We start from the raw sequence: 24,592 nt of genomic DNA on the forward strand, positions 1-24,592 counted from the left end.
ATTGCAGGGGGGAGGGGGCATCCATTTAGGACCCGGCTTAGCCCAGGAGCTGCGGAACATTTGGATTCCTCCTGGGACCGTGGTGACTTGTGGATAGCAGGGCTGCTCTGCTGATTCACTTCCATCACTGTCAGCAATGGTGATCAAAGTCTTTGTCGCCACATCTTCGGGGTCCACAGCGGTAGGTGGCTCATTTAACATCCTCCTCTTACTGCTGGGATCAGGGTGGGGAATTAGCCTAGGAGATGCCAGGAAACAGCCTGCACATGACAAAAAACCCACTGGAATTCTTAGCAGGAATAAACCTCAGTTTTATTCTGCCCTGACCACCTTATTCTTGAAAGCTGCTTAAGATGTAGAGAATTCCTGTCAGTGCAGGCTGGCTTGCCTGTGAGCTTTTACCACAGTTCTAACATTTACATCTAAATTGTCTGTCATTTCATAGATTTACTGCTGTTTGGGAAAGTATCTGCAATATATATACCCTGAAGAAGAAAACAGTGGGTATTGTATTTGCACAAAAGCAAAGGTAGACTGAAAATAAACTTTGTTTTTAAAAGAGACTTTAGAACACTACTCCTGTGAAAGGGGAACTGTCTAAGAAAGAGCCTGGAGCTGGATAAAGTTTGGCAGAAAAACTTTCCCAAGCCCCTTCCTTTTCCTGAGTTTTGGGAGGTGTTTTGTTTGCTTGGTGTTTTCCTTTCGGTTGGTTTTTGGTTTCGGTGTGTGTCTGCCGAAATGCTATACTGATGATTTTTAGCATTGAGATCTGCTGTAGCTGTCAGAGGAGAGTATCAGCCGAAGGGAAGGGCATGTGAATAGTAGGGAGGTTGGAAGTCCGTGGGAGGTGGGAACCGGGAAAGGACTGTTTCCTTTTATATCCAGTTCCCAGATGAGCTCAGATTTCAGTTTTCCTTTGGCACTCCCTCCCTCCCGGTGACACGGCTAAACAAACTGGTTGGTGCTTGCACAGAGCTGTAACTACATCTCTATCTCCCTGACACCAGCTCCGTTTCTTTAAGAAGCTTCCAGAGTGGAAAAGCTCCAAAAAACACCCACTGTTCATGGGATCATCACCTGTAGGAAGTGAACCGGGGGTCGTTCACTAAAGTTCCATTGGAATACTGCTGAGGAAGTTTGCAGTTCTCTCACCCAACCTGTTCCTAAGCCTGACACTCTAAAATTGCTATTGACATTTAGCATTCCTCTTTTTAAAAATAATAAACCTCAGATACAAGGGGGGAAAAAAAAGAAAATAAAAAAAGAAGAGGCATTTGGGAAGTTCAGGTTTGGTAATTTGCAATTTGTAATACTGCTCAAGAAGCTTTATAAATTGCCCTGTGCTGTGCATGGGCACTCTTCTTGCTCACCACTTTCCAAGTAATCTATGCCCAAGTAATTTGAATTCTCCCCATGCCATCAGACACAAGCGAGGGCACAAACAAGCTCCTGCAGTCTCATCCATTCTGGGAAAGCCTTTGCATGTCCTCTGTGTCGTTACATCCTAAATTTCCCTCTGTGAGTGCTGCTTCCTGGAGAGATTCTTTTGGTTGCCCACTCAGTGCCTCCCACAGCAAAGGTTTGCTTTGTGGTTTCACACTCAGTCGTGTCCCAGCCCTTTTGCTCTGCCTAAACCCCTGTAATGGTGAGCCTTAAGACACAGCACATCTTCTGCTCTGCTTATGGTCATTGTCATAGTAAGAAACTCCTTGCCTTTTCCTTAAACAGCATAATCCCATGTAACTTTACTTTTTTACCTCAGCATTAATTTTTTCACACAATTTTTTGCCTAATTTTTGCTTTCAGGCCTGGTGCTGCCTGAGCCTGCTGTGCATTATGAACCTCAAGCTGAAGAGAAATTGTTGAGCCAGGTTTAAAAGTTACAGCTTTTATAAGCAGGGGAGCACAGGATCTCTGGCTCCATTTCCAGGATCTCCTCAGAGGCACCATCCGTCTGGAGCAGCAGCTATTCCAGGAGCCCTATCTCCTGCAGTGCCTGTGTCCAAAGGGACAGGCTGACCCTGGAATTGCAGCTGACAGCACTTGAGTGCCCTGGCTGTCACAGCATGTGATGTTACTCCTGGTGCTGGCTTGTGCAGATTTTATTAACCATTTAAACAAACATTATCCTGCCACTTTCTCCAGTGAAATGTCTCTTGGGCAATCCTTTCTGCTGTCTGAATGTGTTCTGCAAATAACTCTGCAACTAAATAGCCAGGAATGAAATTATTTCTGTTTAAAAAGAGAAAATAAGAATAGAAGAAAGCAGCACCTTTGAGCTCTGTCAACTGCATGGCTTTTGACCACTTTGGATTAGTGTTTCCATTCAAAGTGATGTACTTTTTTAGCTTGCTGTAAACCTCTGTTGTTGTCATAAAAATGTACAGCATTTTATGTTTTTTACTTTCTATAAGCAAGCATATGTGTAGATAGATGCTTCTTTATTTTCATAAGGAAAATAAATTTTATCCTTACTCATGAGAATTCATCTTTCCTGGATAATAGGCTATCACTCTACTTCAGCTTTTCTGTTTTATTAGATTATGGAAATATGTAATCCCTGATTTACTTCTCATCTCATTGCCTGTCCCTCTGATTTATACTAGCTCAGCGTCCCTTTCATTTCAGGTGTTCAGATGTCTAACATATGGAGAACATGGTTTCAAATCATAAGATAGAAACATTTCCTTGATGCCTCATTCTAGTTATGTCTGCTGGCAAGTTCTTTAAAAGCTGCTTAGGAGTAGCATTCCTTTAGTAGGGAAGTATAGTGAGTGTTACATTTGCAGAGTAAAGGGATGGGTTATCAGCTCAGTGCCTGCATCCCAGGCCTGTACAGAACCAGAATCAAAGGGAATAGGTGCCATGAGTGAATTTTAGGCGTGACAGAAGCTGTGTGTAACAAGCTCTATTTGTATGTAACATGTTCTTCGTGGTCCAACTGGAATGTCATTCTGTAATGGGGGATGTATTTAAGTGCAGCAGTTCAGCTGTGCTGGATTTTCCTGAGCCTTCACTCATATTCATGTATTATATCTCAAGGAGGAATGGCCATAAACCAAAACACAAGAGGTTCCACCTCTACTTGAGGAAGAACTTCTTTACACTGAGGGTGGCAGAGCACTGGGACAGCGGCCCAGGGAGGGCATGGAGTCTCCTTCTCTGGAGACACCCCAAACCCACCTGAACACTTCCCTGTGTCACCTGCTCCAGGTGACCCTGCCTTGGCAGGGGGCTTGGACTGGAGGATCCCTTCCAATCCCAACTATTCTTTGATTCTGATTCTGTGAAATTTATTTATGCCTAACATTAAAGGACAGAGACAGAGAGAAACGTGGCTCACAGGAAGCTGAATGTCACATGTGATTGGTGGGAAGGAGGCTGTTCCATGCTGAGGAAAATATGTACATTTTCAGACCTTTACTGACTTCAGGCAGGATCACCTTAGGTATCTATGCACCACATTCCCAGATCTGGGAACACAGTAGTAGGTTTCCTGCTGAGCCTCATTTCTTAGCTGGAGTTTTCACTGCATCCAGGGAGGAAAGAAAGAAGCTGGGGGGTGGGTGTATGGTGGGAGGGATGTAGTGGCAGCACTCTGGGTGCTGACAGAAAGTGTTGAATCTCAGCTCCAAAAAGTTTGAGGGCTACTGGAGAAATGAATTCAACTTCAGGAACTTCCAACTTTCAGGAGGAATTTCTTCACAGGAAGGGTTGTCAAGAATTGGAAGGGGCTGCCCAGGGAGGTTTGGAGTGCCCATCCCTGGAGGTGTCCAAGGAAGGGCTGGACGTGGCACTCAGTGCTCTGGGCTGGGGACAAGGTGGGGTTTGACAAAAGGTTGGACTCAATGATCTTGGAGTCTTTTCAAACCTAAAAGATTCTGTGAACTTGACAAACTTGCCTGAGTTCTTGTAATAGTAGTTGCTTTTAGAAAACCATTTTCTTTTAAAAGAAGGAATGTTGTTTTCCCTCTTTCCTACCCAGATAAAAAAGAAACAGCAAGAAGTTGTGGGCTTTTTAGAGGCCAACAAGATTGACTTTCAGCAAATGGACATAGCAGGAGATGAGGACAATAGGAAATGGATGAGAGAGAATGTCCCTGGTGAAAAAAAGCCTCAGAATGGAATTCCCCTCCCGCCACAGATCTTCAACGAGGAGCGGTACTGTGGGGTAAGAAGCTGCTTGGAAATTTAAATATCTTCAGAGAGTGGTTTCTCACAGAAAAGGACTATTTTCCATTAGTAGGAAGTGTCAAACAATCTCCTTAAAACAATTTGAGATTCACTGTGAAAGAACAATTCTCAGGAAGCATTTTTTAAGCACAGAAAAGCAACGAAACAGAAGATTATTTCTTTTTGAGAGCAAAATATGCATAAAGGGAAAACTGGCTGGAGAAACTTCTTGAAGTTTCAGTTAATTTTGATGGAGAGTGTTGATATTTTGTTTGGATTTATCTGGACTTCAAGGATGTCAAGTCAATATCTGAGGTACCAGAGGCTGTGAAAAGGAATCTTACTTTTCCATTGTATTATACAAATAAATAGGAATGTTTGTTTACTGAAATAATTCTAGAATGGGGTTTGACTTATTGAAATTATATTGCTTATTCAATAAATATCCAACTCTTCATAACAGCAACTGTAGTGCTCATCAGATGCTTTTATATTTTCATACGTGCTTGTAACAGGTTCTTTCTCTTGAGACAGTTTGTTCAAAGCAGAGAGAGATAATAATGTGCCAGTGTGAATATTAGGACTGTGAATCAAAAGAGATAATCTGAAAGCTTTTATTTTCTCATAGTCTGGGTGGAAATGCCCAGACTGGAAAGTGCTCAGATCTGATGGCTGAAATGAACCTGCAAGGTGCTCTGGAACACAGGGCACACAGTAAGCCCAGTTTGAAGTTACTGCACAAATCCAGTGTGAACTACTGCAAGGTTGTACTGGGGCAGCAGGGATTTACAAGCCACTGAGTTTTCAGAATTAACTTCAGTGCTCTCAGAGCAAAAGTTGATAATATGAACATTGGAGTGCAGCTGTTTCCTCATTTTCTCTTAGAATTCCTAGAAGAGAACTTGGTGGGTTGGAGTTCATGTGCATTTCAGCATCCAGTCTGCACCAATAAAAAGTATAATTTGATAAATCTTACTCTGGGTTTTGTGGCAGCCAGCGCTGCAATAAATACTTCTGATGTTCCCTGGAGAAGTTATAGAAGGAATTAAAGAGTAATTGCCTTATAAAGTGTTGCAACTGGTCTTGACAGTAAATGATAAATACACAGTTCTTACTTCATGTCTAAAGCTATTTCAGGAAGCCAAATAATCTACATCTTGAAATAAATTTAAGTGAACAAATAGCCCTTTGCAAAGACACCTCCATGGGGAAAGGAGTTGCAGCTACTGCTTTAAAAACTCAATCAAATTTATAATTAGTCTAAAAGTCTCCAGAATTCTAATATACCCAGCTCTCAAAGCTCAGAGCTAATGATCCCAGCGGGTGCATAACAAAGACTAATTTATAGCATCATTATTTCCAAATAAATAAGGTAATGAGATCCATGTCAGTGCATGAGCCTTACCCTTCTCCCCAGGGGAAGGTGCCTTGAGGGAACTGCACAGGGAGTGTGGCGTGGGCTGAGAACATGGCCAGGGGCTGCCAGACTGCTGCAAAATCCTCCCAAATGGCACATTCTACAATGAAAACCTGGGGATTTGCATTCTGCTTCCCTGTATAACCTGTGGAGGGCCAGCAGAACCATTGCTCTGAAATCCAGAATTGTTTTAGGCTGGTTAACATTTATCTGATACATCTTCCCCTGTGTCCCACTTCCTTTGGCCTCAGCCATTTTATTAAAAATATCCCTGAGGATTGCAAAGGTCTGTGTGACTCCAGTCCAGTATCTTGAATTCGTGAAAGTCCTTTTAAAATATGTTGCTCTCATGAGCCTTTAAGGGCCTCACTCTTGTGGCATCTAAAACCCTTTGAATTTGTGGCCTGGCTAAATGCAGGCAGTTCATACCCATTTCCTGCTAGGCCCCAATCAGCCTTTAGCTTCAACAGCCCCAATCCAATATACTTTTAAATGGGAATCATATCCTCTATTAATCTTCATTTTGCTGTGCTAAACAAGTCAAGCTCTTCAGACCCCTTTTGTATTTTTTTTCTGTTGTAAGACATTTTCCTGCTAATTTTTATGTTCTTAATTCCCAGGTAGTAGCTTTTGGGTTTTTTTCTTTTTTAAAGATTAAATCTGTTACATTTCATTTTTCCCCATTCTTCTTTCTGGGATCACTCCTTTCTCTCATTTCCCTTCTTACCAGTGGTCTTATCAACTGTTCTTATCAATGTTTGGTTCCCATTCACACATGTGCATGTGTGTACACATTGCATCATGATTGCCTGGGAGATCTGGCCTTGGGAGATAAAAAGTCAAGATAAAATATTTCCTACCTTAACCTGAGAAACAGAGATTTAGAAAGATACATGGCAACCTTCAACTATTTCAAGGGCTGTGGCAAAAAACAAATTATTGGTCTGAATTCAGTAGAGACCCTGCTTTGAGCTGGAGGTTGGTCTAGGTGGTCTCCTGAGGTTTCTTCCTACCTGAATTATGTAGGATTTTGTGAAATATGTTCTGCTCCACGTCCACTGGAGGTGGGATGAGCTGTATGAGAAGAAATTGCAGCAGAGGAGGTTTAAGTCAGACATCAGAAAATACTCAGTTTTCAGGAGATTGCCCCATTATCTCATTAAAGGTCATTAGCAGTGGATCAGAGAAACACCTGTCAGGAATAATGAAGTGGTTCCTGCTTTGGAGGAATGGTCCTCTGAGACCTTGTCCAATGTCCTCTTCTGCAGTTCAGTGACATTTTGGGAGTGGTCATAAGGAAAGGGGGTACTGGGGACAGGTGAGGAGTCTTCTTTTTGTGCTAGAATAGAATGACATGATGAGCAAGCAAAGTCAGTCCTGCTGCTCATCTGCTTTTCTGCTGGTACATAAAAGTGTCTGCATCTTCTGGGTGACCATGAAGAGCTGCTCCACTCCTCAGCTTGTACTGTAAAGTGGAGGTTTCTTGTGGATGGATTTTTATGAAGATACACTGCCTGAAAGCAGCGTTTCCACGAGGTCAGAGAAGCTTAAAACTGCCTTATAAATAGCTCAGATTGTATTTTTCCCTCAGATCTTTGGTATTGCCGCTTGAAGAAATAGATTAGAAATTGATTCATTTTGTATGCCTTGCTACAGCACCAATTTCAAGTATCCATTCGAATCTATATCAGTGCTGGCAATTATGTCCTTACTTGATCTTTTTCTTAAGCTGCTTCTTTGCTCATGTCTAGACAGACGTCTGCATCTGTGTCACTTGCAAAATGTATTGAGCACTCTGTTGCTCTTGTCTTTGCTTTTGCTTAACAAAAACCCCTAGAAAGCTAGGAAAGAAATGGAAAGTAAACATCTGTTTTTCTTTGTAAGCTGAAATCCCTGCTTTCTTCTGTAAACTGAAATCGGTGGACTAAAGTACCCACATACATACTTTAAAAAACATCTCTGAATTATTAGGTAAGACTTTTATTTGATGTTGGAATGTACATTTGCCTCCCAGAAACCAGCTGTGTCCGGAGCTGCATCCAAAGCAGTGTGGGCAGAGGTGAGGGGGGGATGGTGCCCCTGTGCCCTGCTCAGGTGAGAGCCCACCTGCAGAGCTGCCCCAGCCCTGGGGCCCAGCACAGGGAGGACGTGGAGCTGCTGGAGAGAGGCCAGAGGAGGCTCCAGGATGAGCAGAGGGATGGAGCAGCTCTGCTGGGAGGAAAGGCTGCCAGAGCTGGGATTGTTCAGCCTGGAGAGGAGAAGCTTTGGGGTGAGCTCAGGGTGGCCTTGCAGGGCCTGAAGGAGCTGCAGGAAAGCTGGAGAGAGACAATTCCAAAGGCATGGAGGGCAGGAGCCAGGGAATGGCTTCCCAGTGCCAGAGGGCAGGGCTGGATGGGAGATTGGGCAGGAATTGTTCCCTGGGAGGGTGGGCAGGCCCTGGCACAGGGTGCCCAGAGCAGCTGGGGCTGCCCCTGGATCCCTGGCAGTGCCCAAGGCCAGACTGGACATTGGGGCTTGGAGCAGCCTGGCACAGTGGGAGGTGTCCCTGCCCATGGCATGGGGTTGGACTGGATGAGCTTTATGCTTCCTTCCAACTCAGGCCATTTTATGATTCTATCAGTTGTGTAACTGCTAAAGTCAAATTTATGGAAATATAGGGACCTCTGGAGGTTTTTAGTCCAGCCTGCTGCTCAAAGCAGGGTAGCTTTAAAGTTAGTTTATATTGTCTGGGGCTTTGGCCATCTGAATTCCATAAGACTCCAAGGATGGTGTTTCCATGCCCTCTCTGTGTGCTCTGACCTGGTGCTCTAGCAAAAATAGGGAGAAGAATTTTCTGTTGATATCCAGTTGACAAATGGCACCACTTAGACCATTTATGTCTTTTCATACAGATAAAATTATTGCTTACCTGAAATAAAGCGTTCCTGCTCATTTTTCTTACTGCCTGCCTTGGGAACAATTATCTTTAGTCATTCAGCAAATGGAGATGTGAACAAGTCACCATTAGTAAAGCATAGGTGCAAATACACAATAGAAAAACTATTCTGTGATCACTGTAGACATTCCATTATCTCTTGTTTAAGACATGATAGCTTCCTCCTCAGTGTGAGGAAATAAGTGACCTTCCACTTACTGTGGGATGTCATTGCACACTCGCTCTTGCCAAGGAGCACCTGATATGATAGAAGATTATACCCACTTCTGATAAGGAGTTATGTGGTCATTCATATATTTCACTTGTGTCCTCAGCTCAGGTTACCTACAAGGCTTTGTGTTTCTGGAGAATTTTAGTCCACTTGCCATATGCTGCTTTTCCTCAAAAAGACATATAAAATACCAATTCCACTTCATGGCCTTTCCTTGTTGTTGTCTTCTCTTTGTTCCCCTGCTCTTGCCATGTCATGCCATGGTTTGCTTAGGCTGGTTTATGAGTATGTGGTGTTCAGGAAGGCACAAGTTTCCTGTGTTTGCACGGCCATGTCAAATTCCAGCCCTTCAAATTGCAGAAAATCCTCATTTTCTTGTTTGCTGCACTACTCCTAAATCCCTGAGTCAGATGCAGACACTGCCTGTGTTAGACCAGAAGGAGAATCCCACAGAAAAGGGAAAACAGCAAAGAGATGATCTGAGAAATGGGTGGCCTGGAGCAGCAGCAAAATGTGCTCCAGGGCATCTCCTAGATGGGGCAGTTCCCGCTGGGTGTGACAGTGTGAAAGCCAATCTGTCCCTCAGATAAATCAGTGAAATGGGTTGTCATTTGTCATGTCTGTAAAGCTCTTCCAAACTGCACTCTAATGTCATTGATTCTGCTCTTGTTGACATTAAGGTGACTTGTAAACCATCCACTCCAGCCTTTCCAATAATTTATACTCTGGAAATACTAAAACAGTTCAATAAAACAACTCAGGTCCTAACCCAGCTTTGCAAACAAGTCTCAAAGATGACTCAGCACCTTATTATTTACAGGCTTCTATTCTGGGAGTTATTTGGGATTAGAGAAAGGATGATAACATGATCAAGGCAGTAGTGTAGGGCTCAGCAGGACATGTTCAGTCCCCTGTCCCAGAGCTGGGTGTGATTCTGGGCCAGTTGCTTCTGACTGGAGTTTCTGCTAAGATCTTAAACACTTTCTGATTTTTACCTGAGTAAGATGTGAGCCATGAACTTCCCAGTAACAAAAATGTGATAGCAAAACTTCCTTAATTGATAGGAGTGTTGTACAGGTGAAAGCAGTAAAGAGCATGCAAGCTCTAGATGGCAGGATAGGAGGCATCCCTGGTCTTCTCAGTTCCATTTCCACTGAACACAGGCATTTCATGTGATGGTTTATAATTTCATTTAACCAATGCACCAGACATTTTGGCTGGTACATGGATACCAGAGAGAGCAGCACAACCCTTTCCTAAGCTGCTCTGAAAATAACTTCATTTTCTAACCAGAGTGCCTTTCTTTAAAAGAAAGTTTCCTTCTAAACGTTTCACTTGTGCTATTGTGTTGACTGTTGCCTTTCATTTGCCACAAAGAAGTTCCAGAGTTTTGAGGGCCTATTTTGTGTCCTTACTCACAGCAAGCTTTATCTTAACATTTGAATGGGAATAGCTTTGCCTCGGAGTGTACAGCTGAGGCACGTTAAAATGAGACACTTAATTTTAGCTGATTCTGACATGGATGGGATATAATTAAAGTGTAAGTCTCTGGAGAGATTTGCTCATTTATTCATTTTGCCACCCTGTGTGAAACTCCCTTTATCTGTGTTTTTTTCCTGGGGCTTAGATAATGCAGACAGTTGTACAAATGCATGGTCATTCTCATCAATGTAGGATTTGCCTGGGCTGGTCTGTTCCTCCTGTGCTTTTTATTTGATTTTTGATACCAATTCTCTGTTGTTTTTTTTTGTTTGTTCCTTTCTTAGGATTTTGAATCCTTTTTCTCCGCTAAGGAAGAAAATATTATTTATTCGTTCCTGGGCCTTGCTCCTCCTCCAGGCACAAAGGTATGGACTTCTATCCTTCCACGGGGATCATTTACTGGATTTTAATAAAAGATGAACATAGGCAGTGACTCAGCATGTCACACAAGAAGGAGTGACAAGCAATACATTAGATGTTGAAGCAGCAAAGTGTTCTTAGAGGGAAAAAAAGTGGCTGGTTCAGTAAATACTAGAAAATACTTCTTTCCTCCCTTCTTTCACTGCAGGCTTGTTACCATGGCTCCAGCTGATGGGTTTGTTGATGTTGTTGACACAAAGCAGTGTTTTATTGTGTTCAGCTTTTAAACGGTGCAGATTCTCTAACTCGGTTTCTGGGTTGTGTTGGTTACAAGAAGCCTTCTCTTGCCCCTGACTATATCAGAGGGTTTGTCCTGGCCGCTGACAGTGGGGCTGGGATCAGACCCATCCCATCCTTCAGTGGCACCATGGAGCTCACTCCCTCTGCCTGGAGGAGAAAAAGGCTCACCCAGCCCTTCACCAAGTCCCTTTGGCAAGTCTGCCCGTGGTTCTCTGTCACATTTTGACAATGTTCTAATGTATTTCTGGCAAAAGAAAAACATTTTATTTTGGGGCTTTTTCCCCTGTTTTTACCTTGTGTTGTTTTTATAGAAAGCAATGTGTTTTTTCTTTACTAGAATCTTCTTCTAATTAGAAGTTTTATAACTGAGAGAATTACAGCTCTGCTATCCTGAGATCACATTAGATGGTAATAAAATGTTGCCATCTTTAACGTGGGTGAGCCAACAAAAGAAATTAATCAAGGGAGTGATGAGCCAGAGTGACAGGAGAACTCTGCTGCATTGTGGTGACCTGGCTGAGGATCTGCTTTGGAGCAGGAGATCTGCCTTTGGTCCAACTCTGCAGCAGCTTTGAGTGAAACATCATTGGAAAAGTCTCTGTTTATCCTCTTCTGTAAAAGCAGAGAAAAGAAAAAAAAAGAGCTTTTGCTGAGTGCTTTGAGAGCCACAGCTGAAAATACACCCAGGGGAGAGCCCCAGTTGTTATAAATGTCTTTGACACTGAGTCCCTCCATGATAAGGAGAGTGATTTAAACTTTCTGCTTTAGCTGTGCCATCTCCCACCCAGGGAAATAAAAATGATTTGCCTACCTCACAAGGTTCTTGTGAGAATTCATTTAATTAACATCCAGAAAGCCATGAAGGGCTTAAAGGACTGCAGGTATTGCATATTATAATCATTATAAAAGATATGTGGAGAATCAGTGAGATAAAGAAAATTGCATTTTTCTACCTTCCCACTCCACAGATTATCTGCTCCTTCATGCAAGGTCCTGGTAGATGCCATATCTATGAAGCAAAGTAACAATTTTTTAGAATTTCATTTGTTCCCAGCTGTCAGCAGAGGCTATTACAGTTTCTACTTCGTGACAACCTTGGAAATGTTGAAAATAATATGTTTGGTGCATTCTGCTGGGCAGATTTGTTTGTCAGTGCCATTGGTAGCAGGCAAGTCTTGTTTACACTGATTAACTGCTGCCTTGGTGGTGGCTTCAGTCCGGAGAGTGCAAATAAGTGAGCGTGTTTGTAAAGTCCATGAAAAAGTGGGATTTTTATAGTCTCCCTTTCAGATCCTATTTCTGTTTGAGAGAGACATACACACTTCTTGCAAAGGTGTTTCTCAGCATCTTCACTGCAGGAAAGGCTGCCTGTGCTTTGTCAAACAAAGAACTCTCCTGCTCTGCTTTTGCTTCTGCTTCCCCCTCATTCTCTGTCAGCTCGACCTTAGATAAGCACAATGAATGGCTCGTGACACTGATTTCCAGCAGCATAAGTCTGGAATTATAAGTCAGGTGTGGAAGAGATGCTGATGATGACACATATGATAAGGTTTCCTATTAATCCCTTCTTAAAAAATTGCGTGGGTTTTGGGGTTTTTTTCTGGAATGAAGCAGCAAACTCTAAAGCATGGAATTACCACAAGGCAGTGAGCATTTGCTTTCTAGGGATTTTTACCATGCTGAGACATGAAAAAGATTAATATGAAGCTGATACCTGCTTGGTACTCTTGTCTTAAAACATTCTGTTTATTTTCCATCTATCTTTTGTCTCATACTGCAACAGGAGTAGAGAAGTTCTTTAATGGCCATGATGCTGTTTCACAGCACAGTCCAACAGCATCCTGAGCAGGGCTGTCTTGAGCCTATTTCCTAGAGGAAGCAGATGAACCTTTTGGGGCTCCCTCAACAAAATATAACTTCCCAATGCTTGTAGTTAAATTCATTGCCAATTCATTGCCATTGCTGAGTGCAAAATAGACATTCAGTTCTGCAGATTCTCTGGTTCTGTTATTTCTATATATCAATATATTCTGTATATTAGAGTGCTGCCCCAGCCCTGGGGCCCAGCACAGGGAGGACGTGGAGCTGCTGGAGAGAGGCCAGAGGAGGCTCCAGGATGAGCAGAGGGATGGAGCAGCTCTGCTGGGAGGAAAGGCTGCCAGAGCTGGGATTGTTCAGCCTGGAGAGGAGAAGCTTTGGGGTGAGCTCAGTGTGGCCTTGCAGGGCCTGAAGGAGCTGCAGGAAAGCTGGAGAGAGACAATTGCCAAGGGCTGGAGGGGCAGGACAAGGGGGAATGGTTTCAAATTGAAGAGAGGAAGTTTAGATTAGATACTAGGAAGGAATTTCTTCCTGTGAGGGTAGTGATGCACTGGAAAAGGTTGCCCAGAGAAGCTGTGGCTGCCCCTAGATCCCTGGCAGTGTCCAAGGCCAGGCTGGATGGAGCTCTGAGCAGCCTGGGATAGTGGAAGGTGTCCCTGCCCATGGAACAAGATGATCAACCCAAATAATCCTGATTCCATGATTCTGTGATTTTTTCATACCAAGTACATCTATTTCCTTAAAGGGTGCAATGTGCCCATAACATTCAGTGACTTTACAGGAAAGCAATCCATATTTGTGGTGCTTCAGCAAGGGTCTCTTAGCTCATGTCATCCTCTCTCCTGTTGCCTCCCCACCACAGTGGTTGTTGTGTTTTCTAAAGCATCACTTAACAGGGCTGAGCAGAAAGTTTTATGTGCCTGAGAGAAGCAGCAGACACAGTGCTTGTGTTAATAAGTAATTTAATCTATTAATACCAAATACCTCACCTGAAGGAATACCTGGTCTAGATTAATTCCAAACATGATTCAGGGCAGGGTTTTAAGGGCAGCTGTACCTTATGCCTGACTCAAAGATCACTCAAACTCATGACAGATTTCTGAAAGATCCTGTTTAATCTTGGATTAGTGACCTGATTAGTGATGTCCCAGTGGGGTACATGTGTAGATCTGAGCTATAACCAGTGCAGTTTGTATGTTTGGGATTGGGTGTGTCAGTCTCAGCTGCCTCAAAAGTTGGGTACATTTTTTTTAAAGCTGGCACCACTTTTATGCTCAGTCTGACTCAGTGAACTCAGTGATTTATGTGAGTTGAGGGTCTGTTTTCAAATATTGTGCATACTCAAAGCCTTAATCCCACTATTCTTGATCTTAATATCCAGAATCTTGATATCCCTGAATCTGTAGATACTTGACCTTAAGTTAGTGGAGGAAGGCTTCTCCTAAATCTGCTTTGAATTACAAATTTGTGCTATGTACATTTTATTTAAAGAGAAAATGACCTGTCAGCCAATCTTTAGAAATGGTACTTCATTTTGAATTAGTTGAAAATTAAATTCTGTGTTTCTATGGAGAGCCAGTGTAGCGGTGATATTCTGAATGTCAGAGTTCTCCATATAATTAACAGGAGCTCTGTGTGTGTGTGTGTGTTCTGGCTGATAACATGCTGCTTCTAGAGTTTAGTTCTTTCAGCTACCCATCTTTTTTGTGCCTTATGATCTAAGTATATGGTTGATCTGAGATGGATTCATACAATATGGTCATTTCAATTAGGATGCTCTCTGTGGTCCTTATGCATTTTATGTACCAGCCAAAAATAGTGAGTGCATGGATTTTAATGAAATGTTAATATTTGTGCTGAAAATAAATATTTAACTAATTTCAAGGCCAGGTTGGACAGAGCTTTGAGCAACCAGGTCTAGCGGAAGGTGTCCGTGCCCATGGTAGGGAGGTTGGAACGAGATGATCTTTAATGCTTCTTCCCCAACCCAAACCATTCCATTATTCTATGAATTTAGTTTTCATTAACACTCTCCTTTTCATTTGAGGAACTTCTGTAAGAAGTTACCATTTCCTTAAGAAAACAATGTATTAACACAATGTTGCACAAGGGAATTTCAATGTATGTTTGTGTTATTACATATTTTAATCTTCAAAGATTTTGTTAGCTTTTGGGGGAAAAGTAAACAGTACCAAGCCAAACAAATGTCTCTGTATATCTGTTTTTAATAACAATGCCACCAACATCAGAGTGCAGTGAGCCCACAGCTTTATGTGTACTTGAAATGAAACGATAGTGCCAGAAAAAGAAATTGTCTTTTCTCCCTCCTCCTTCCTCTGGCTCCTTCTGCTCACTCCCAGCTGCTCATTCCTCTCCCCAAGCATCCCCCACGTGCTGGCAGGAACATTTGTGCAGCTGTGTAACAGAGTGTGAAGCTGGTGTGAGGTAGGAATGTTTTGCTTTTTAAAGCTTTAATCTTGATCAGCTCCAGTTCCAGAGGAAGGAGAATCTTTGGGACTTTTGTGCCCCCTCTCTTTTCACTGCAGGTTACTTAGATGTAAAACTGACTTTGCATGATTCAGGAGAAAATTGCCAAAAGAGCACCAAGTCTTACAGGCAGTCGAGTTTCAGGAAAAACATCAAACTGCTGATATCTTCTTCCTAATGTTCCTAAGCTCCCTTACATCATTTTTGTCCCTATCCAGCAGAGCTTGTCAGCAGGAGGACATCTCTTATGTCCTGCAGCACATCTTGGGACAAAGATCCCTAAGCCAGCGCTCAGCCAGTCAGCTCTGGGGATAAAAGCCAGCCAGACACATCCTGTTCTAAAGGATAAGTGCACTGGCTGAGGAAATATCTATGATGGAGATACTGGAGGAGAACTTGTGAAGCTTAAAGGACAGGGGAACTTGACTGAGGGCTTCTGTTTAACTGTAGAGACAAATGAAATTATGGAAAAGCAGCAAACCCCAAACCAACCAGGTGGCTGAGTTGTAAGGGTTTGGTCACAGGGATGGGGAAGGAGTTTGTGTCCTCTCGGGGATGTGCTGCTCTTCCCAAAGCGCGTGGGACTCAGGATGACACAGGACAGAACCTCCCCTGAGTCCAACTCTCTATTTCCAGAGGAAACTACCCCAGATAACACCTCTCAGAAGGGGTCAAATTTCCTTTTAATAATTAGGTCCTTTACCTCAGCTTCTCTACTACCAATCTCTTCTGAAATCTCCCACTGATGATGATTAGAATTTTTCTTCACAGCCAATTTGTACTCGTTCTGCATCTACCTCAGTGCTCTTCCTTATCCTATCTCCGTCTGATGTTTACTCTATTCTATTTTGGGACTGCCATCATATCCCCTCACAGCATCACTTTCAATAGATTAAAGCAATGAAGCTTTTTTTGTCACCCTTTCATAAGACAGCTCTCCACTCCCTCAGATGTTCCTTCCCCTCTGCACCTGTTCCAGTCTGAGTTTCTCTTTCTTGAGCCTGAGTGACTAGGATGGTACAGAGCAATCCAGAGGAGGTTTTGCCTCACCTCATGCATCTGAGGCTCACATTTTTACCTCTTTCATGGTCACATCATATTCACGGCTCAGTTATCCTGTGCTTATTTAAATATATCCATCTTTTTCTTCCTTGGTGATCATTAACTAACAAGCTCCCAAAGTGCAATAGAAAAATCACTGCCTAATCTCTGACCCAGAATTGCTTGGCCCAAATAAGGTGACTTTGCACTCCATGCTCTTGCATTTCATCCTATTTCTGCTGTTCCACTCGAGGCCTCCTTTTATCTGACACAGTGTGGGAGCCACTGTGACCTTTCACAGCCACCTGGCTGAAAGGACACCAGGATATTTTTCAAATAAAGAACCTCCCAGGTGGTGCTTGGTCATGGTGCTGGAACAAATAGACTTGATTGAATGATGTAGGAAGAGTTTCCTGATGTTTTTACGCAAGAAAGTTAAGAGACTAAATGTGAAATCCTTTATTACTTCTGTTTTCCTGTAGCTTCTGGATGAAGTTTAATTGGAATTCATGCTGGTGGAAAAAGCTTTTTCTTGAAGCTTAAATGTGCCATCAGGGTTTCTATTAAACTTTCCAGAGAAAGGTTAGAGAATCTGCTATGCTGAGAAGTGCTTGAATTCATGTTTTCCCCACACAAAGCCCACCAGGTCAACATGCCAGCAGGTGTTCTTTTCACAGGAGAAATACACCCTAAAAGGTGGTATTTTCATTTGAATTAGAAAAACACTTTCCCAAAACAAGAAAGTCAAGAATTTTATAGAAATGAATTGTTGGTTGTGTGCCCTGAAGCTTACAATGACTTCCCCTTTGCTACCAGGAGACTGAAAAGTCTGATGCCACGGAAGATAAGGCTGAATCCAAGGATGAAAAGGCTGATGCCACGAATGAAACTGAGGCACACACAGAAGACAAAGCAGATGAAGGGGCTCCGGAAGAGGCTCAGTCTGACCAGACACCACCAGAAGGTCAACAGGTAAATTTTCCTTTCTCTTTGTGATCTGAGGGTTTTATCTGTGCTAAGCACATGAAACATAAACCCACAGGCCCTCCTAATGTGCCCTTCTGACTGATTGCAGTCCTGCTTGTCTTTTGGGTGTATTTTTCTTTGATATCAGGATGATATGAAACCTAGATAAAACTCCAGTGAGCTTTGTTCTGGATCTTGAATAACAGCAGCTGCCTTTTGCCACTTGTTACCACAAGCTTTTTATTTTATCTTGATGGTCATTGGGAACCAGAGTCTAGTTATGGAGGATAATTTAGGACTAGACATCTGAGTCCTGCCTGTGTGAAAAAGAAATTGCCACTCTCAATGGCCAGCATGTGCAGTGCTCGTAAATCTGGGTGATAAATGTTTGGTGCAGATCTGACAGTGCCTTCTCCAGGACTTGCAGAATCCCCTGGGCAGTGCAGAAACAGAGGCCAGTGTTTTCCTTTCTGTCTGCTCCTGGTCTGGTAATGATCTCAAACTGCAGCTCAGTTTGGCATTTAAGGATGGGTTTATTTGGATGCTGCAGCATTGAGTGACACCTCCCAGGGAGTCGGGCCTGCTGCTGCATCAAGCACTCACTCTTGTCATGTTCTTCTGTGGTTTGGAGATCAGATGGTCCCAGGGGAATAGCTGTCACAAATGCATCATCTCTTTCATTAAAGATCAGAACAAATGGAGTTTGGTGGTTTTTTTTATCTAGCTGCAATATTTCTCCAGAGGAAACACCTCTCTGTAGACCTTTCCCCATTGCCCTTTTTAATAATGAGTGATCCAGTCACTGTTAGGCTGGAAAAGCCTCTTTGACACACCCTCATGCCAGTCTCAGCCACTGGGAAGTCCCACTCATAATTTCAAAACAGTGATGAGGAGAGACTGTCCTCAGTGGGAACTAAATTCCTCCTTAAGGAAAATTATATCTAAGCACTTTTCATGTTGCTGTGAATTTCAGCTGGCAGGTGAGTGCCATCAAATTCCTTTTTTCTCTGGCTCTTGAGAGGAGCCAAAACTGCAGTGCATCCCCTGGCTGGCATTCTGCTTTAATGTTTTTCAAATGAGAACAGAATGCTGGAACACATCTGCAAATGTGTCAAGCAGCTGTGTAGGAGAGGTTTTGCAGTGACATCATGCAGTACCACTCCTATGCAACCAGCACCTTGCTCCGTTTCTCACAGAAAGGATTGGAGCTAAAAGTGGAAAATAGATTTCTTTTCAGTTTTTCAGGGAGGGGAGAGGCAGAGGAGAGAGTACAGAAAACATTTATTGCCCTGTTTGACACCCACTTCCCGTGTCAGCCAGGACAAATCGCTTCAGTGCCGTGGCATCTGCCTGCCTTGCTATAGTTCATCCCAATTATCACTTCTGTTGGGATGGCATGAATCATTCTGTAGGAACTCTGCTCTTCTCACTCACTACAGACAGCACACAGAGGACAGGGTTAGATGAGAAGAGCAACTCTGAGGCAGCTACAGTGAGGTGAATTCCACCTTTTGCCCCTGTATCTCATTTTATGCTTATAAAAGAAAGTTAAAATACCATTTCCTTACCTGGGCAGGGTTTTATGAAAGTAAATAAGCTCAAAGACTGCCAGATTGCCATCAGAGTATCTCTACTGGATGTTAAGTCCTGAAGGATACAGGTATTTTCAACACAAAAAATTGAAAGATGGCAGTTTTATGTTCTGTGGCTGAATTAATATGCCAGTGGGAATTTAGTATTGGAATTTTGGCCTTGTTTAGCACTGCTTTAAACCATCTCAAAAATGACTCCCATTTGCGGGGTGTAACCAAGCCAGCTTTTCTCCAGTGACTTTGCAGGAGAAATACCAGCACTGTGGAAAAATTCTGGAAGAGTCTTGGCAAGGTAAAGTTACCTCAGCCTTTGCCAGTAAGCAAAGATAAGATAGAGACAGATCCCAGAACAAACTGGGACTGTCCCAGCCCTGGGGCTGCAGGGAGGGTCCAGGCTTCAGGAGGCTCCTCCAGTGCTCGGTAGCAGGGGATGGTCAATGTGGAGGCTGCAGCTCCCTCCAGCTTCTGCTGCCCTTCCTGGGAGATGCAGAAATCCAGAAGCTCCAGCTTTTTGTCTCAGGCTGATATGACCATGAGGAAACCATGGATGTAGTGCCTCTCCTTCTTGCTTTGTCTGTCCCTCTGGTTTTGAGTTTCTTGAGGAAAAGGCTAAGCTCCAGCACGACATGGACCTGCTGGTCACTCGATGTGCTGGTAGTAAGTTTTCTGTAGTTTTACTGCCTGATTTGGATTTCAGATTTAAGCTTGGAGGTTAGAATATCTTTTAACTGGTGTCCCAGTTAAACCCGTTTTCAGTACAGATTAGGCTCCCTTCAGAGCAAAGCTATTTTAGAAACATGTTCAAAAATCATATTATAATGCAGGTCTGTATCCTGTCTCAGCAATTCCCCAGGCCATATTTAAACCCAGGCACTGCAACTCACTCCCTTAACTCATTCCCTGAAAACTCGTATCAACCCCTCTGCCTTCTGCTTGGCACTGTGACATTTGCCTCTTCTCTCTGGGATTATGTGTAGGATCAGCTCTTTCCCCCAACAGGCAGCTTAGGATCTAACATTAAATTCTATTCACTTTGTACATTTATATTTTTTTTCTTTTTTATCTCTCTCATCACTTCTGCTCAATCTACAGTCTAAAACCAGCTTGTATTATTTTTTATTCCCTGTTGAGCCAAGGCATCTGTTGCAGCCTACAACAGTTAACAAAATCACAAGCCAGATTCTGAGTGATGATATATAGTGTAGATAAAACTCTCTGTAATTCTGATTTAACTTTCATTTTGCAGACCAGCTAATTACCAAAAAATCCCACAGAAACTCCACCTGAACAAGCAAACAAAACCCAGCTCCAAATCTTTGCTTGCCAATGAAGCAGATTTGATTGGAAGTAACTGAGGAAAAGGGAGCTTGATTTAATGATTTTATAGCCCTTTTCCAACATAAAAGTTAAGCTTGAATGTGCATTGTGAGTTAATTTGGAGGACATTATCTCCAAGTGAATCCAGTGAATTCCACATAATTTTCCTAAATTCAGTGTTTAACTTCTGATGTGTTTTCCCTGTCTGCCTCCTGATATTCTTTCTTTAATTTATGTTTTCAACGTTTTCTTTTGTATCTCTTCTGTAGGAAGGCAAGGAAGAGCATGCAGCAACAGGGGTATAGTATACCTGGATATTTTATTATCATCTTTTGCTTGTGTGTATTTAATTCCTTTTCAGTCCCTTTGCTTCACTCAAAAGCCAGTAGATTCTTATTCATGAAAGTAAATACACAACAGTCATATTCTATAATATAATTCTATAATTATCTCTACTGTCATAACAGAAGAGATAATGATGGGTCATATTGTGGTGTTATTGGCTGGGAACAAAGATGGGCCTTTAATCATTAAAAGCTGTAAATGGAAGAGAAATTGTCTGTCACAGATTCTTCAGTAAAATTTGCCAAGGACTCCCAAGACAAGTCTATCTTTGATAATCACTCACTGACACCATGCTGTGATTGCATTTTGAGTGTGAAAGATTCATGCTGACAATTTAGGCAGTTCTGCCCATAAAGGAGATATTTTCCTCGCCACAATTTGTACAACCCAGGTGCAAATCCTCAGACACTTTTCTGCTTTGCCCAGACCCTCAGGATCACCCAGTGCCACCCCAGCAGCAGCAGCAGCACCCCAAAGCCTGTCCCCAGGGGCCACATCCAGACTCCTCCTGAGCACTCCCAGAGACAGTGACTGCACCACTCCCTGGGCAGCTCATCCCAAGGCCTCACCACTCTGGCAGGGAAATTTTTTTTCAACTCTCCAATCTGAAGCTCTTCTGATGCAATTTAAAGCCATTTCCTCTTGTCCTTTCACTTGGCAGCAGAGCCCGACCCCCCCTCACTGCCCCTCCTGGCAGGGAGTTGTGGGGAGCAGTGAGGTCTCCCCGGAGCCTCCTCTGCTCCAGGCTGAGCCCCTTTCCCAGCTCTCTCAGCTGCTCCTCCCAGGATGTGTTTACCAGACCCTAAAGCTCCTGGACCCGTGAGCAAAGTATGGGAGCTCCTGGGGTTTCTGGTGAGGGCCACCAAGGCTGGCTAATTGTACCCTGGCACCACCAACTGATGTTTCAAGCCAGAAAAAATTCCCCCTTTTTTTTTTCTGTAAAAGTTAATTGACTTGAATTTTGAATGGCAGCTGGTAATATCTGAAAGATGTGTCTCTCCTGGCCCTATATCAGAGTTCTCATGAGATAAAGAAAGGCACCTTTCCTGGGGGAAAATGCCCACAGATGCAATATTCCTTTGGCATAAGAACTTCTAACCCACAGACGTTTGTATTACATTCCTGGTTTTGCAGGAATGATTCTTTAGTGCAGTGTTTTTCCCTGAAAAACAATTGAAACCAGGAATCTGATTCCAACAGCTCCATCCCCAAGGAGATATTTAACCAGGATTTTACTTCAGCAACTCAGGTGTGACTCCTGCACAGACAGGAGGTGTCCAAGAGACAAAAGAAAGGTCTCTGCTGCTCGTACATGAGCTGCAGTCCTGACTGAGAGTTCATTATGGATTCTTTGATTGGTTGTTTGATTATGCCAGGAAGAAATTCACATCACTTTTGCACTCTAAGCAGTCTGTGAAGGGATGGCAGATTGAGATAAAGCTGATTTATACACATGGGAGTGGCTTTGGACAAGAGCTCGCTGGAAGAGGAGCAGAGGCGCCCACAAAGCAATTTCCAGTTGTTTTTCAGAATAGAGCTTCATTTACTCTAGAAAGACAATAAGCAGAGATTGTTATCTGTGTTACACAAATTCAAGCTGTCAGATAACTGTTGATTGAAGCAAAGGGCTGTTTTCCTTCAATTCTGTCATTTCTCCTGCAGGAAAAAAGTGAAAGAAGAACTTTTGAAATAGAAACAAGGCTCTATTATCTGATTCCAGATGATTTTTAGATCGTTCAGGAGTCTAGTTCCTGTGCCATGAATCTTTACTTGTTTGCTGCTCCAAGAAATATAATTAAATTATATATAGTTGTATAATTATAGATATTGTATATATATAGTATATATTGTATAATTATAATTGTATAATTAAAAATACTAAACTTTTTGTCATATTTACACTTATTTCATATTCTCATTTTGATCTTGAGCATCTATTTGCATCTTAGCCACCTGCTCTAACCTCCTTAAGGAAAGGGTTCTTATATTCCATCACTTGCCTATTAACTCCACAAACTAAAGCTCTGGCATGTTGAGATTAAAAAATATACATTAATTCTATTTTTGAATCTCAAAGAATATTGCATTTACTAGAAACAGAACAGTTGTAAAAGCAGAGCTCTGCATTTCAAGACTGTTTTTTCTTTCAATTCCTATATGGTAACTACAACTATTTTCCATTAAAAAAAAAAAAGGAAGAAGAAGAAAAGCAGGGAGAGGGAGAAGAAAAGGAAGAGGTGGAGGAGAAGGAAGAGTCTTAGTACGGTTCCCTATGACACAATATTTCTTGAACAGGTTTTCAGGTAACTATTGAGATCTCAAGCACAGTTTCTAAATACCCTTAAAGTAATATAAACTTGCAATTTTAAAAATTATTGTTGTGGAGGGGCAAAGTGTCCATGCACAAAGTGCCCAGCTGATGACTCAAAAGTAGATTTAACTGTTGCATCTTGTCTTTCACATGGAATAAGAATTCTTCCCTCTGCTTTCTTACTCAGCTGCTGATTTCACTGTGGCTTTTAGGAGCTCCATGTCTCACATGAATCCCTCTCTCAAATTTAGTTGAAAACTTAAAGTACTGGTAAGGGAGAGGAGCCTGACAAGAAATATGACTCAGTATAAAATTACTGGCAATAGGCCACATTTAAAACCTCAAAACAGGAAGCATCTGGAAGGCAGAATATGTCCTGTATAGGTGTGTGAGCATCCAGCACTGTTCAAGTTCTGTTAGCATGTGCTTTCTCATTTTAATGTTCAGGTTTTCTCCTTCTGTCCCTTCTCCCCTGCACTGAAATACAGATCAGAAAATCATGTACTAGGGAGAAACTGTAACCTACAAGAGAGTTGGAATTTCCAGCAGATTTCCCTTGGGGTGATGGGACTTCGTCCTGATCACAGATACAAAGTGCAAAATGCTCTTTCTAGGACTAGCAGGATCCATAGACTCATGGAATGGTTTGGGTTGGAAAGGACCTTGAAGATGATCCTGTTCCAATCCCCTGCCATGGGCAGGGACACCTGCCACTACCCCAGGTTGCTCCAAGCCCTGTCCAACCTGTCCTGGGCTGGATTTCCAGCTGACCCTGAGATAGTTGCCAAAGGTTTCACCAAGCAGATGCTGGTGGGATTTTCCATCACCTCACAGGGCAGGAAATCCATCACTCCTTTCATGCCGCCTCTCCCAAATCCGGGTTCCTCTTTTGCATGGGAATTAATTCATCACAACATTGTCCAGAGTTCAGATCTGTAACATCACAGAAGTGCTGAGTTCTAATAGAAATTTTCTTTGTTTTTGTTCAGGAAGCGCAAGCTGGAGCCGCCCCACCAAAGAAAAGAAAATCCCTTTCCCAAGCAAAGCACCACTACCTTTTGTGCCTGTAGAATAATGAACACATAAACATGAACAGAACACAGGCAGCACTCTGTCCCACCTGTAGCCTTTATATATATATTTGGTATTCCAGTTGCTTGTTAAAATGGGTCTTATGTCTGACAGATGATATTTCAGTCAATTGCTCTGTGTTGGGATAGTTTTGTCCATGTCACATTTAGCTTGTGAGCTCCCAGGGCAGGAACCATGTCTCTCTCCATGTCTAAACACTGCCGGGCACGTTGCTGCCGACTGCACTCACACCAGTGATGTCTTCAGAGGAAAAGAAATCCACCACTGAAAACTGCAAAGAGGCTTCCTGTAAAGAAGCCACGTGAGTCATTTCTCCCTCAGCTGGCGTTTGAAAATGATTGAGATTCCCATCGTGCAGCAGTTTAAATAAATGTGTTTTCTGTTGTATCTGCTCTTTGTCTGCAAAAGCATTAATTTAACTCCGTGTGCAGATGTTTTCTCCATCGTTACGGCTGTGGGCTGTACAAAGTCATGGAATCACAGAATCATGGAATGGTGTGGGTTGGAAGGGACCATAAAGATCATCCAGTTTCCACTATCCCAGGCTGCTCCAAGCCCCAGTGTCCAACCTGGCCTTGGACACTCCAGGGATCCAGGGGCAGCCCCAGCTGCTCTGGGCACCCTGTGCCAGGGCCTGCCCACCCTCCCAGGGAACAATTCCTGCCCAATCTCCCATCCAGCCCTGCCCTCTGGCACTGGGAAGCCATTCCCTGGCTCCTGGCCCTCCAGCCCTTGGCAATTGTCT

The 24,592-nt window shown here is 42.9% G+C and overlaps 1 protein-coding gene across 1 annotated transcript; it reads left to right on the forward strand.

The window, feature by feature from the left end:
- Nucleotides 1-24,239, forward strand: SH3BGR (SH3 domain binding glutamate rich protein). Its single transcript, XM_069015343.1, has 7 exons — nucleotides 1-181; nucleotides 3,986-4,171; nucleotides 10,503-10,583; nucleotides 17,041-17,196; nucleotides 20,369-20,398; nucleotides 22,640-22,747; nucleotides 23,745-24,239. The coding sequence occupies exons 1-6, from the start codon at nucleotides 137-139 to the stop codon at nucleotides 22,703-22,705; spliced, it is 564 nt and encodes a 187-aa protein (XP_068871444.1). The 5' UTR covers nucleotides 1-136; the 3' UTR covers nucleotides 22,706-22,747; nucleotides 23,745-24,239.
- The last annotated feature ends 353 nt before the right edge of the window (nucleotides 24,240-24,592 follow it).

This window comes from Aphelocoma coerulescens, chromosome 1 (genome assembly GCF_041296385.1).
Source record: "Aphelocoma coerulescens isolate FSJ_1873_10779 chromosome 1, UR_Acoe_1.0, whole genome shotgun sequence".
Lineage (NCBI taxonomy): Eukaryota > Metazoa > Chordata > Aves > Passeriformes > Corvidae > Aphelocoma > Aphelocoma coerulescens.

Excerpts from the sequence above, each read along its gene's own strand:
- SH3BGR (XM_069015343.1), top strand. The coding sequence starts at position 137 with ATGGTGATCAAAGTCTTTGTCGCCACATCTTCGGGGTCCACAGCG. Across the intron at positions 4,172-10,502 it reads ACGAGGAGCGGTACTGTGGG|GATTTTGAATCCTTTTTCTC; the intron begins GTAAGAAGCTGC and ends TTCCTTTCTTAG. Across the intron at positions 17,197-20,368 it reads CACCACCAGAAGGTCAACAG|GAAGGCAAGGAAGAGCATGC; the intron begins GTAAATTTTCCT and ends TCTCTTCTGTAG.